General features: G+C 34.0%; 1 protein-coding gene across 1 annotated transcript in view; it reads left to right on the top strand.

Annotated features, from left to right (window-relative positions):
* The window catches only part of NCAM2 (neural cell adhesion molecule 2), a 602,380-nt gene that overhangs the window by 419,242 nt on the left and 168,051 nt on the right, over positions 1-15,087 (top strand). The window contains exon 10 of the mRNA XM_006162056.3: positions 3,275-3,425. Within this exon, the coding sequence (XP_006162118.1) occupies positions 3,275-3,425 (151 nt within the window). The remainder of the gene's footprint in view (positions 1-3,274; positions 3,426-15,087) is intronic.

The following is a 15,087-nucleotide window of genomic DNA, read 5'->3' as shown; positions in this document are numbered from 1 at the left end:
AAGAGACACAGAAAGTGAGAAATCACTCCCCAGAGGGGATGGCCATGCCACAGTCCCTTCTCCTCCATTCTCCTCTCGGGATCCTGGGCACACATGCACCTGGCATGAGTTGAAGGCACTGGGTCCAGGATTTGAACTGCAGTCGACTACATGGGAGTCCAGCAACATAGCTATTATGCCAACTTCTGGTCCCATATTTTAAGAAATATTTTTAGAACTATTTATTTAATTTTATTTATCATTGTTATTATTCAGTTTAACCAGAGAAAAGAGAAATAAAGAGGAAGAGAGGGAGAGTGAGAAATCTAGCTGCCGGGTCCAGGACTCGAATCGCAGTCAGGCATGTGGGACTCCAGAGCCTTAACCACCACACCACCTGCGGGCCCCAAAAGTTTTCTTTATTAAAAAAAAAATTATCCATGGGAACCAGCAGTTAGCGTAATGGCTATGTCGCTGGACTCCCACGTAGTCGACCGCGGTTCATGTCCCAGACCCGGTGGCTTAAAAAAACTCATGCCGGGCGCATGTGCGTGCGTGCCCAGAATCCTGAGAGGAGAATGGAGGAGAAGGGATTGCGGCATGACCATCCCCCCTGGGGGGTGATTTCTTGCTTTCTGTCTCTATGTCTCTCTCTGTCTGGAGAGCGCACGCACCCTACAGTGAAAATCTCTCCAAAAAAAAAAAATTATCCTTAGCTACAGAAGAAATAAATTTCTGCAGTTTAAATGATTTTTGTCAGAGAAGTATAGAAAATTATATAATGTTAATTGTTTTTACAGAGTGAGAGAATCATTTTATCAGTTACATTCAGACCAAAAATGTGATTTTTCTCTCTGAAATCTAGAGAAGCCTGTCAATACACTTAGAACTCAACAGGGCAAAGAGACTGTAAATTGGTGAGGCAGAACGCAGCAAAAATTCCTAAAAATTAGAAATGATCATCTTGAACAAGATGACTAAGGCTTCACAATGTTTAGTTAGTAAGTAATTGACCAAAAACTGATCCAAGACTGAGGCCATGGCATAGCATGGGGCATAAATAGAATTCCTAGGATTCAAGGGGAAAAGGTTCTGCGGGGGGACATCCTGTCCGAGTTCAGATCTGCACCTGCTGGTTTGAGACATGTATCTAATGGCCCTACTGGTTCTGAAGCTGGGAAAGAGGCATTCCCACAGGAGAAAGAGCTGCCAAAGATCCTCAATTGAGAGGCAAGTGGAGGTGAGAGTATCTAAGTGTAGGGTATTGACAGGAAAAAGAGCAGAATCCGGGACAGGATCCAGGGAGACTCCCAGGTGTGAGAGATGTCTATAACAGTAAGGAGTAAGCAAAGAGGTGAAACTGGGGAAAAACAGGCGAGTGTGGATGTCATGAAGGTCAAGACTAATATGTGCCGCATTTCTGCTGGGAAAAACCAAGCTGTACACTGTAAAGATACAGAGTGATTAAATGTCAGTGCTTGAAGGGGGAAGAGTTTAACCACAAAGAGTGGTGTAATCAGGTAAGAAACAATGTCTGTTTAGGTACTGAAAGTAGTTATCTTGTTTAAGAAATTGATGATTCGGCTTTACGTTTACTCATTCTGATTTCAGCTTCTGTGAACTGTTTTATTATTTTGTTCTTTTCTCTTAATTAATTACATGGGTTTGGCAGCTGAACATCTTAAAAATTAGCATAATATTTTTTTTTCTTGAAAATCTTGTTTTACTATTATTATTTTAGCAAAATTTCGGAGTTGGGGAACCTGTTCTGGCCTAAAATTCTTGATTTAAGTTGTTCTGGAAAAAAGTTCTTATTTACTGATTACAGATTATGAGAGACTGAATAAGATGTGATTATATTTATTAGTAAAATAACAAAAAGGTAATCATATGTCCCCCCATCAACTTCATGTTGGAAAAGTAGCTTTGAAATAGTCTTTTGCTATGCATGAAAGAATAACTAAATTTAAGAATTTAATGGATAATTAAACACCAACTTCTAATGATACAAATTGCACACACATATTAAAATATATTTGAATTTCGGTATATAAAAAGTTAACCAAATATTTTATTTTACTAACACACAGTTTTCAAAGTATATGCATGGCATATAATGTTTCATTAAGGCACCAAAACCTCAAACATTGAAAATAATAAATTTAATAATAGCAAAGTACATCTTTTGAATCAATTATAAAATGGTAAAATGTCATAATATTGCTGACTATGGGAATTAAAATTCAATGAATGAACTTTTTTTTTTTTGGAGAGGTTTTTGCTATAGGGAACGTGTGCTCACCAGACAGACAGAGAAAGACAGAAAGACAGAAAGCGAGAAATCACCCCCCACGGGGGATGGCCACACCACAATCCCTTCTCCTCCGTTCTCCTCTCGGGATCTTGGGCATGTACACACGCGCCCAGTGGGAGTTTGAAGCCACCAGGTCCAGGACCCGAACCGCGGTCGACTACGTGGGAGTCCAACGACATAGCCATTACGCTAATGGCTGGTCCCAATGAATAAACTTTTTAAAACTGAAATGTGCTGGAAAAGTGTTTAAGTGATTTTAGAACGGGCTTTTAGGTATGCTACTTAGGTTGAATGCAAGAATTCACATTTAAGTATAAGCTATACACTCTTGGATTATAAGCAATTCCTTTATTTGAATCAATATTTTTGGAATAAGTGATTAATCATTTCCATGTTGTTTTCCATGTTGAATTTCTATGAATGACTTAGATAGTAATGATCATATTTTTATTAATTTACTGATGATGTGTATTGCAGAACAAATGCTTACCAAGAATGTTATTGTATTCATTCAAAAATGAAAATTAATCATCTTTCTAAAAGGTTTATAGGCCATGTGCTTCAATACATTTTCCTTAAATGGTAGAGTATGAAAGTAAAGTACTCCCTATGTATAGGTTTTAGGGAGAACTGAATAAATACTGTTGCTTTATGTTTGCAAGGTACATAATTTTAAGCCAAAGAAATTCTTGCAACAAGAACATGCAAAATTTTAAAAAAGCAAAGAGTAAACTTAATAAAAGAAGTTGATAAGACATACGTTGAACTTTTTACTACTTATTAGTGTGCCTATAAAGTGGAAAGATAAAACAAATAAACTAAAAACAGTAACAAAAAAATTAAAGACTTTTTTGGAATTGTAAAATGAAAATATACGTTTATTTCCATTTACAGTGTATATTATAACTGCCATGTTTGTGTAGTCACCATTTTGCACAAATAAGTTTAAAATCTTTCCTTTTCCTGAATCAATGTAAACAGAGCCCAGACGGCCGTATCGAAGTGAAAGGGCAGCATGGAAGCTCATCCCTGCATATTAAAGATGTGAAGTTGTCAGATTCAGGGAGATATGACTGTGAAGCTGCAAGTAGAATTGGAGGGCATCAAAAGAGCATGTACCTTGATATTGAATGTAAGTTATTCTCATTTTGTGTATTTATTAAAACAGCTTTGTCAGTTTTGAGAAACATGAATTTTTATAGGAAAATAAATGTATATGTAGTTCATATATTAGTATTTAATGCATAGCTTTGGAAGAAATGTAGCTGAAACCAGTTATTAGAGACACCTAGTGGATGTTATAGAACATTTCATAGTGTTATATGGTAAATGGTCTTGATATTGTTTATTCTGAAAAATGGCCAACCATGGTCAAGTCCTAGACCTGAGAGCTTGCTTTATCACTCTCCCTCTCTCTCTGGTCAAATGAAAAAAAGTAATAATAATAGCAGTTAATAAAATTTCAAAAATCAACATGCATTTAAATTTTTAAGTTTTGTAAAAAAAATCCTTATCATGATATATAACGATATGAGATTTTTAGTTATCATTGATTTCAGTTAGACCGAAATTTATGGGACGTACAATGGTTGTATTTTGCGGTATGAATTATTAGCTTTTGTGATATCATAATAGAATAATATATTAACAAATTTTAAGAGTGCTTAGGATACACTAGTAGTTTTCAAGAGCTGTTTTCTAACAAAATATATATTGCTTCTTTTTTTTTTTTTTGCATCCCTCCTTTACTTTAGATGATCGAATATCAGTTTATCTTTCTGCTTAATTATTTGGAGGTAAATGTTTAGACTGAAGATCCTCAGAAAATTACTTCATTTCTCTTATGTAAAGGAGATAAAAGATCATTTTTCTCTTTTTATAAAAGGATGTTTTGACAAGTGTTTGGACATTCCTTGAGATTATTGTTGCCATTATGATGATTAGGGACTGACTAGATACGTACATTTTGAAACAGTAAAGTGTGTTGTCCCCACTATTAATTAATTTTTAACAAATAACCACATTTCATTTTTACTAAACATTTATAATATTTCCTCGAATATTTTTGGCACTGAATATGATGACTCACACTTGATTAATTCTTCCTTTTGTCTTAAAATAAAATATTTAGATTTATTATACTTGAGTGGGAATAATTAGAAAAATAAATATGCTCTATCTTATAACTTTATGAAATACAACAAAAAGCATATATAGAAAGTATAAAATGTGGTCAGTTTTGACTTCTGTATAAGCCAACAAAACTGTAACAATCATCAAGATAAATATTTCCAGGACCAGTAGGTGGTATGGTGATTAACGCACTAGAATCCCATATGGCCAATTGTGGTTCAAGTCCCAGAAATGGTGATCACCTTTTTCACTTTCCCTCTCTGTCTCTCTCTGGTAAGTGTGCATGCCCTATAACAATATTAGTATTAGTAATAATAATAATTAAATTAAAATAATTCATTATTTTTTTTCTAGCGAGAGCTTTTTTGCTAAAGGTTGCAGAGAGAGACAAAGACAGAAAGCAAGAAATCACCACTCCAAGGGGGATGGCCATCCTGCAATCCCTTCTCTTTCATTCTCCTCTCAGGATTTTGGGCACACAAGTACATGCACTAGATATGAGTTTTAAGCCACAGGTTCTGGGACTTGAATCATGATCTACCACATGGGACTCCAGAGATGTAACCAGTATACCAGCTGCTGGTCCCTAAAAATTATTATTAAAAAAGAAAGTTAATATTCCCATCCCATCACCTCCAAGAGTTTTCTCATGCTGCTTTGTAATCAATCCTTGTTCACTTCTTTCTTTTGTTCCTCTCTAGGCATACATGTACCATGAACTTATTTCTTTTTCTTTCTTTCTTTCTTTTTTTTTTTTTAATCCTTTTTAATTTGCTAAATAGTGTGGCCTCACTGGAAAGACAGAGAGAGGGAAAATGAGAAAGAACTCCCCAGTGGATGGGCACATCATAATCCCTTTTCCTTATTTTCTTCTTGGGATTTTGTCTACACACACACACACACACACACACACACACACACACATATACACACACACCACCAGTGTGGTTTTTTAGTCACCAGGTCTGGTACTCAAGCTGCATAGTTGGCCATGTGGGATCTGGTTGCCTAAACTACCATACCACCACTTCTTATCTCTCATTGTTATAATTTTATTTGCATTTCTAATCATTTCTGTGAGGATGAATATAATCATACAATGTTATTTTCATTTTATTTTAATATTTAGAAAATTATTTGCTTTTATTTAAGTACAGTTGAAATTAATAATTATATATAGTCTTATAGAGTATAACTGATGTTGTGATATGTGTATACAATGAGGATTAAATGAAGTGAATTAGCATTTTTTTTATAGGTTTTTGCTATAGGGCGAGTGCACTCACTAGACAGAGACAGAGAGATAGAAAGCAAGAAATCACCTCTCAGGGGGGATGGCCACGCCGCAATCCCTTCTCCTCCACTCTCCCCTCGGGATCTTGGGCACGCACGCACACGTGCCTGGAGTGAGTTTTAAGTCACCGGGTCCGGGACACAAACTGCGGTCGACTACATGGGAGTTCAACAACATAGCCATTATGCTAACTGCTGGTCCCGTGAATTAGCATTTTTATAACCTCACCTATGTATCATTTTTTATAATGAGATATTTAAAATATACTCCCTTATACATCTTGCATATACATTATCATTAACCATAATAAGCTGGCTGTGTAATAGATCCTACAATAGATTCCTCTTGTCTATTATGTACCCTTTAATGAGCACCCACCCTACCCCCAGCCTCTAGTAACTGTCATTCTATTCTCTGCTTCTATGAGTTCAACCTTATTATATTTGTATATAAGTGAGAACATGTACCTAAAAAAAGTTAATATCCAAAATGTATAAGGAACTCAAGTGAGATCATGTGCTATTTTGTCTTTCTGAGCCTGTCATATTTTGCTTAGCCTAATGTCCTACAAAATCATCCATATTTTTACAAGTGAAAGGATTTTCTCCTTTTTAAAGGGTGAATAGGTTTTGGTTGTGTGTTTACACCACACTTTTTAATGTACTCATCCATTGGTAGACATTTAAGTTGACTTCATGTCTTGGAATAATAATGGTGAATAATAATGAACTTGTTGAACTCAGAAGAACAGATCTCTCTATGTGGTGCTGATTTCACATCCTTTGAGTATATATCCAGAGGAGGAACTACTGAATCATATGATAGTATTTTTTTTAGTTATTGGAGGAACTTCCATACAGTTTTCCATCATGATTGCATTAATTTACACTCCCATAAAAGATGAATAAATGTTCTTTTTTCTCAGTGTCCTTGCCTACCTGTCTTATGTTCTATCACTTAGATAAAAACTGTTTTAATAGGTGAGAGGTGAAATCTCATTGTGTCTTTAATTTGCATCTCCCTAATTATGAGTGATGTTGAGCATTTTTCATTTATATATTGCCCATTTGTATGTCTTTATTTTGAGAAATGTCTGCCAGATCCTTGGGCCATTTTTGCTTGGAGTATTTGTTTCTTGTTGCTGAGTTGTCTTGAGTTCCTTATACATTTTGGATATTAGCTTCTTTTAGGTATACGATTTACAAATATTTTCTTTCATTCCATAGGTTATATCTATAGAGCTCTTTCTGTCAGCATGCACTGACACAAATAATGTGCATCAATAATCTATAATTCATAATCTTGGTATTGTATCATATGGATATAACTGAGTTTGTTTATCTAATACCTGTTGACTGACGTTTCAGTTGTCTTAAGTTATTGGATATTAATTTTTTTGTTTTTTGAGTGAGATTTTTGCTATAGGGCACATGTGCTCCAGAGAGACAGAGACAAAAAGTAGGAAATCACCCTCCCCCGGGGGGGAATGGCTACACTTCAGTCCCTTCTCCTCCATTCTCCTTTCAGGATCTTGGGCACAAAGGCGCATGCATGGCCACATACCCAGCCTGAGATAGATTTATTTATTTGTTTGTTTATTTGTTTGTTTTTGGAGAGGTTTTTGCTACAGGGCACATGCGCTCACTAGACAGAGACAGAGAGATAGAAAGCAAGAAATCACCTCTCAGGGGGGATGGCCACGCCGCAATCCCTTCTCCTCCATTCTCCCCTCGGGATCTTGGGCACGCACGCACACGTGCCTGGAGTGAGTTTTAAGTCACCGGGTCCGGGACACAAACTGCGGTCAACTACATGGGAGTTCAACAACATAGCCATTATGCTAACTGCTGGTCCCGTGAATTAGCATTTTTATAACCTCACCTATGTATCATTTTTTATAATGAGATATTTAAAATATACTCCCTTATACATCTTGCATATACATTATCATTAACCATAATAACCTGGCTGTGTAATAGATCCTACAATAGATTCCTCTTGTCTATTATGTACCCTTTAATGAGCACCCACCCTACCCCCAGCCTCTAGTAACTGTCATTCTATTCTCTGCTTCTATGAGTTCAACCTTATTATATTTGTATATAAGTGAGAACATGTACCTAAAAAAAGTTAATATCCAAAATGTATAAGGAACTCAAGTGAGATCATGTGCTATTTTGTCTTTCTGAGCCTGTCATATTTTGCTTAGCCTAATGTCCTACAAAATCATCCATATTTTTACAAGTGAAAGGATTTTCTCCTTTTTAAAGGGTGAATAGGTTTTGGTTGTGTGTTTACACCACACTTTTTAATGTACTCATCCATTGGTAGACATTTAAGTTGACTTCATGTCTTGGAATAATAATGGTGAATAATAATGAACTTGTTGAACTCAGAAGAACAGATCTCTCTATGTGGTGCTGATTTCACATCCTTTGAGTATATATCCAGAGGAGGAACTACTGAATCATATGATAGTATTTTTTTTAGTTATTGGAGGAACTTCCATACAGTTTTCCATCATGATTGCATTAATTTACACTCCCATAAAAGATGAATAAATGTTCTTTTTTCTCAGTGTCCTTGCCTACCTGTCTTATGTTCTATCACTTAGATAAAAACTGTTTTAATAGGTGAGAGGTGAAATCTCATTGTGTCTTTAATTTGCATCTCCCTAATTATGAGTGATGTTGAGCATTTTTCATTTATATATTGCCCATTTGTATGTCTTTATTTTGAGAAATGTCTGCCAGATCCTTGGGCCATTTTTGCTTGGAGTATTTGTTTCTTGTTGCTGAGTTGTCTTGAGTTCCTTATACATTTTGGATATTAGCTTCTTTTAGGTATACGATTTACAAATATTTTCTTTCATTCCATAGGTTATATCTATAGAGCTCTTTCTGTCAGCATGCACTGACACAAATAATGTGCATCAATAATCTATAATTCATAATCTTGGTATTGTATCATATGGATATAACTGAGTTTGTTTATCTAATACCTGTTGACTGACGTTTCAGTTGTCTTAAGTTATTGGATATTAAAAAATGTTTGTGAACATTTCTAAACTTTATATGGACATAATTTCCTTTCTCTAGAATAAGCATTTTTCTTTTTTTTTTTCTTAAAGTAGATTTTTGAAGAGCAAACTCTTAATTTGTCCTAGTCCAATTCATCAAATTTATCAAATTGGTCTTTCATATGTCATACTATTCATCTTCTAAGAAATCATTGCCTAATCTAACATCATAAAGAATTATGCCTATGATTCCTTTCAAGGTTTTTTTCTTTTCTTTTCTTTTCTTTAGCTTAGATCTTATATTAAGTTTTATATAACCCATTGAGTTCCTTTTGCAGGTAGTCAGTGTTCATTGATTTTCATGAATATGTCTGTGGTCTAGTGCTATTTATTGAACATACTTCCTCTTTTCTAGCTATGTCTTTTATAAGATTGTTAATCTTTATATTACTTCATTTTGTTAATTTACATTCTCTATCATCTGCCTAATTTCAAGTCTGATGATTTTCATTTTATCTTTATTATTTCCTTTCTTCTATCTGCTTTGTAGTACCTTTGCTCTTTGTTAGATTCTTAAAGTCTAATATTAGTTCATTTATTTTAGATATCTTTTATTTTCTAATATAACTATATTAAATGCAAAATTTCTGCTAAGCAGTGCTTTAACTGCATCATACAGACTATGATATGTTGCATATTTATTGTCATTCTGTTGAAAATGTGTTCTAATTTCCTTTTCATTTCATTGTTGGCCTGTAGTTACTTATAGAGGTCTATTTAACATACATATATTTATGGTTTTTCTTGATATTTTGATGATTTCTAATTTAGCTCAGTTTTGTTCAGAAAATGCTTTCTGTAAATTTTTGATTTTTTAATTGAAATTTGGTTTATATCCTAGTAATTGATCTATCTCGGTGAATAAACAATGTATACTTGAAAAGTATATTGTTCTATATTCAGATGGTGTGTTCTGTAAACATCAGTTTCATCAAGATGAGTGATAGTATTGTTTGAATTTTTTATCTTTACTGAAAGTTTTGTTTAACTGTTCTATCAGAGTAAGAGGAAAGAAAAAAGCAGAAAATAAAAATTTTCTGTAAAAATTTTAGTAATTTTCAGTAAATTTTTCTGCCATGATTGTGAATTTTTGATTTTGCAATCATGTATTTTGAGGCTCAGTTAAGCACATACATACCCATTTTTACTCAGTATGTTAATTAGTCGCCAATTGCTCCTATAATCAAGGAGAATAAACAGTTATGATAAGTAATGCAATTGTAGTATCTTAATAGTTATGGAGGCCAGAAGTCTGGAATTATTCTCACTGAGCTAAAATCCAGGGATAGTGTGATTGTGTTCCTCTTTGGAGGCTTTTGAGACAATTTCATGTTCTTGCATTTCTTAGGTTCTAGAGCCTGTCCACATGCCTGGCTCCTGGTCCTTTCGTCTTCACAAATAAGAATGGCAGGTCATGCTTTTCTCATGTCATATCACTCTGATTCTTCTCCCTTACTCGTTCTTTGTCTGACTCTCTTGCCATTAACTGTATCCTCTTGGAGAATCCAGGACAATGCTCTTTGGGATAATGATCTGAGTAAGTCTTACCTTACTCAGAGTGATAAATTCTCTTTTGCCATATATAGTCACATGTTCATAGTTTCTGGAGATTAGCATATGAATATAATTTGGAGATCATTAGTTTTCCTCCCAAATATATCTTTGTCATGAATTGTTCCTTCTATTAGAAAAGACAAATATATATTTTTCTGTTTTTGTCTAACTTCATGAATTTCATCTAATAGTCAAATAACAATTCCAGCCTTTATAAGCTCACTGTCTGTATAACATTTTTTATATATTTATTTTCAACTTGCCTACATTTTTACGTGAAATTAAAATGTGTCATTTTAGGCAGGATATGATAAAATATTGCTTTTTATACACTCTGTGAAACTGTATTATAAATGGAATGTTTAACACAAGAGTCAACAATTAACAGATCAGGTAGTAGATACTTTAAGTTTTACTGAACCACATATAGTCTCTGTCACATTTTTTTTTTATAAATATTACAAATGTAAAAATCTATCCTTATTTATTTATTTATTTATTGAGATTTTTCCTATAGGGCTTGTGCACTTTCTAGAGAGACAGAAAGTGAGAAATCACCCCTCTCCCCTTCCAGGGGGTGAGAGATGGCCACTCTGCAATCTCTTTTCCTACATTCACCTCTCAGGATTTTGAGCATGCACGCACCTGTGCATGGCGTGAGTTTTAAGCCACTGGGTCTGGGAATCAAACTGCGATCGAGTATGTAAGAGTCCAGTTATGTTACCATTACACCATGTGCTGGTCCCCTGCAAAAATTATTCTTAACTCTATATAGAAGGTGCTTTTGGCTATAGATTTTGCCCATGAGCCAACCACTAATTTAGAGCATTGCCTAATAATAGTTACTGATCTGAGTCCATTTAGGTCTATAATTTTATGTTCTGCTTTTTTCCTTTTCTTTCATATTCTATTTCCATTTTTCTGACTTTTCTTAAGTTATTTAAAGTTACAGTATATTATTTTACTTATATGATGGCAGTATTTCTTCAGCTTTTGCTTTAATTTTTGTTCATATTATTTTGTTTTGTTTTCAGTGATTCTCTAGGAATTGTCTGGGAAAACCTGTTTCACAAACTACTTAGTTAATATTTTGATACTTTGCATTAAATAGAACCTTGCAACTAGATAAGTTTATTTTATATCTTCTTTTTTTCAGTGATCTTTTAAATTTCTGATTTCATATATATTATATCTATATATATTTAAAATTCCATGAGAAATTAACATAATTTTTGTTTTATGTAGTTACAAAAAATTTAAAAGATATTTTACATATTTTTCAACCAATTATCAGTTGTTAATCCAAATAACATTTCTTTTGCTCTTCATTCTTGAAGAAACATTTTTTTTGTTTGTTAGTTTGCCTGAAGAAATTTCTCCTTCATTCTTGAAGAGTATATTGGCTAGACATAGACTTTTTTTTTTTTTTTTTTTCCATAGACTTTTCAAAATATTCTCCATCTGCAATATTCACCCTGACTCTACCTTCCTATTCCTAAAGATTTATTTGTTTATTTATTTGGCCATTAAGAGCTTTGGGTCAACAGTTCTTTAGATATATCATTTTACTCTTTTCTATTCTCCTCGTATTCTGAAGAGAAATTCCTATAACTTGAATTTCTGTCCCATGTATGCCATATAGCATTTTTCTCTAGCTGCTTTTGAGATACTTTCTTTATCTTTTTTACTTAATAGTTTTATTAAGATATTTCTTTGGCTTTTCTGTCTGTATTGTACTTAGTTTTTTAAGCCTTTAGATTTACATTTATCAGTATACTTGGGCAGTTTTTGGTCATTTTTCTTCAATTTTTTTTTCATATAATCTCATTTTCTTCTTTGAGACTTTACTTAAACTCATATTATGAACCCTTTTGAAATGTTCTCCCTGGTCCCTGAGACCCTTCTCATTCACTTCTGTCTTCTTTCTCCTTTATCTTCAAATTTAGTCATTTCTGTTGTTTCTCTTTGAAGTTACCTGACTTTTCCACTCCATCATCTCTTTTCCTGCTGTTGAGACAATACTGTGAGCTTTTCTTTTCTTTTTAAATTTTTTAAACTTATTTTGAATTCCCAGATTTTAACTCTGCTTTGTTTTATACTCTCTGCTTCTTTGCTCAGAATGTCTCCATTTTCATTCATTTTGAGCATATTTTCCTTTATCTCATGAAACTTGAATATAACTGGTTTGAAGTAACTGCTCTAAAACTTTGCTGTCTGATAGATTCAACAGGTAGGTTGTTTTATGATTTGCATCTGTTGATGGTATGTACCCTTTATAATTGTTGGATTCTGGTTCATTGAGCACAAGAAATGATGGATTATATCCTGTACATTCTAAATATTAGGATGTACAGTCTTTGGGTATTTAAATAAACATATGGACCTTTTAATTTATTTTGGCAAGCAATCACTCTTAAACTATTGGTTGCCTCCTGTGAGCAGTGAATCAGATCTCAATTTAATTTAAGCCTTTTCTAAAATTTAAAATACAATGTCCATGACATGTTTTTTAATAAAGGTTTTGAAGACCACTTGTTTGCAAAGCTTAGAGCTTAGACTAAGCTTTCTATACTTTAATACACAGAATTTTGACATTCCCTCCTCTGACTCCTATCTGAGATTTCCATGTTCATAATTTAAAATTTAACTGTCTCTTCTCTAATTTATTTTCACCTTAAGTCTTTGTGATTATATTATAAAAATTAAAACTTTGATTTTACATCTACACCACTAATATTTGTATTAAATTTTAGGGATCAGCAGTTGGGGTAATGGCTATATAACTGGACTCTCATATAGTCAACCACAGTTTGAGACCTGGACCCGGTAGCTTAACCTCATGCCAGGCGCGTGTGCGTGCGTGCCCATGATCCTGAGAGGAGAATGGAGGAGAAAGGATTGCAGCGTGGCCATCCCTTCTGGGGGGTGATTTCTCACTCTCTGTCTCTGTGTCTCTCTCTGCCTTTCTGGTGAGCGCATGTGCCCTATAGCAAAATCTTCCCCCCCCCCCCAAAAAAAAAGAAAGAAAGAAAGAAAAGAAAAAGAAAAGAAAGAGAAAGAAAAAAAAAACCTTAATAAATAAAAAATAAATAAATTTTATGTTCTTTCCATGCAAAGATTGGTAGAATTTTATAGTTGTAGGTTAGTACTATAGAACCGTAACACATATGGCAGCTTTCTAATAACTTTTTGTTTTGGTAACAGAGGCCCTGGCTTATTACTAGAACAGATATTTTATTTACTGACAACTTTATAATAGTATCAAACCTCTCAGCATCTTTCACATTAAGCCATGAAAGACTAATTTTATACATAAATGATTACATATTAAAGATGTTTCAGATACTTTTAATGTGCATATTTGCATCAAAACAGCATCGAGATTATGAAAGCTGCAAATACATTGCAAAAAGTCACAAAAAATTTCACCAGAAGTCTTTTCCACTTGAACCAAGCACCTACAGGGTAATATTGCTAAGAGTGAGTAGAAAGGAATCAAACTATTTATAATTTGATACCAGCCTCATTTACTATAATAGCACTAAATGTAAGGTGTTAAAAGATTAAGCCTTTTTTTTTTTTCCTCAAAACCTCTTTTGTGTTTCAGCATAAGCAGATTCCTTGGCATTCTGCCAGTTCATTTTCAACATTTCAAAGGCAGTACCTTACTAGGAAACAGGAGTTGAACTAAAGTTCCAATTTATAAAACAAAGGAGATAACAGGCATATGATTTGTGGTTTAATGCAATAAGCACCGATTACATAGTACCTTTGATTACAATTAGAATATCATTAAGTTTTGTGACTAGGTAGTCATTACACATTAACTATTAATTAGACTTAATTATTTTATGCGATAAATTGAATTTAATAGTTACATGGTACCAATACATGTTAAGATATGCTGAATTTTTTCATTTACATTTTGTTTTTCTGATTGAGCTTGTTGCACCTGCTTTTAATTCTTGTTAGACATAATGGCAATTTCTAAATGCATTTTCTCCTGTAGTGCAACAGAGATAGTTAACAATATTAGATACATACTAAGGTTGTAGGAATATTAACTAATCTTTTTTTTTTTTTTTGAGGTTTTCGCTATAGGGTGCATGTGCTCGCCAGACAGACAGAGAGAGACATAGAGACAGAAGGCAAGAAATCACCCCCCAGGGGGGATGGTCACTCCGCAATCCCTTCTCCTCCATTCTCCTCTCAGGATCTTGGGCACGCACACACACACGCCCAGCGTGAGTTTTAAGCCACCAGGTCCGGGACGCGAACCGCGGTTGACTACGTGGGAATCCAGTGACATAGCCATTACGCTAACTGCTGGTTCCTGACTAATCTTATAACACAGATCCATATTACTTCTATTTTTCCATGCAGTCCACAAAATTAACAGATGTGTGCATTATCAAAACATTCTTGGGAACCTATGTCTCTCTCTGTCTGTCTGGCGAGCGCACACGCCCTACAGTGAAAATCTCTCAAAAAAAAAAAAAAACATTCTTTACTCAATTTTTACATTTTCTTAATATATAGTGAATTTTGTAGCAAGAGATACATTTCCAGGATGAGGTAGAAAGTTATGAACATTATTTTAGCATTTAATGAAATTGACTTCAGGGAGCCCCTTTTTATAATTATATATTTTTGAGTTTTGTTTTGTTTTGTTTGTTTTTGTTTTATTTTCTCATAGGGTGCATGCACTCGCTGGACAGGAGAGAAACTGTGAGA

The sequence above is a fragment of the Tupaia chinensis genome, unplaced genomic scaffold (genome assembly GCF_000334495.1).
Source record: "Tupaia chinensis unplaced genomic scaffold, TupChi_1.0 Scaffold139612_1, whole genome shotgun sequence".
NCBI classification, from domain to species: Eukaryota; Metazoa; Chordata; class Mammalia; order Scandentia; family Tupaiidae; genus Tupaia; species Tupaia belangeri.
This window is presented reverse-complemented; position numbering and strand designations above follow the sequence as displayed.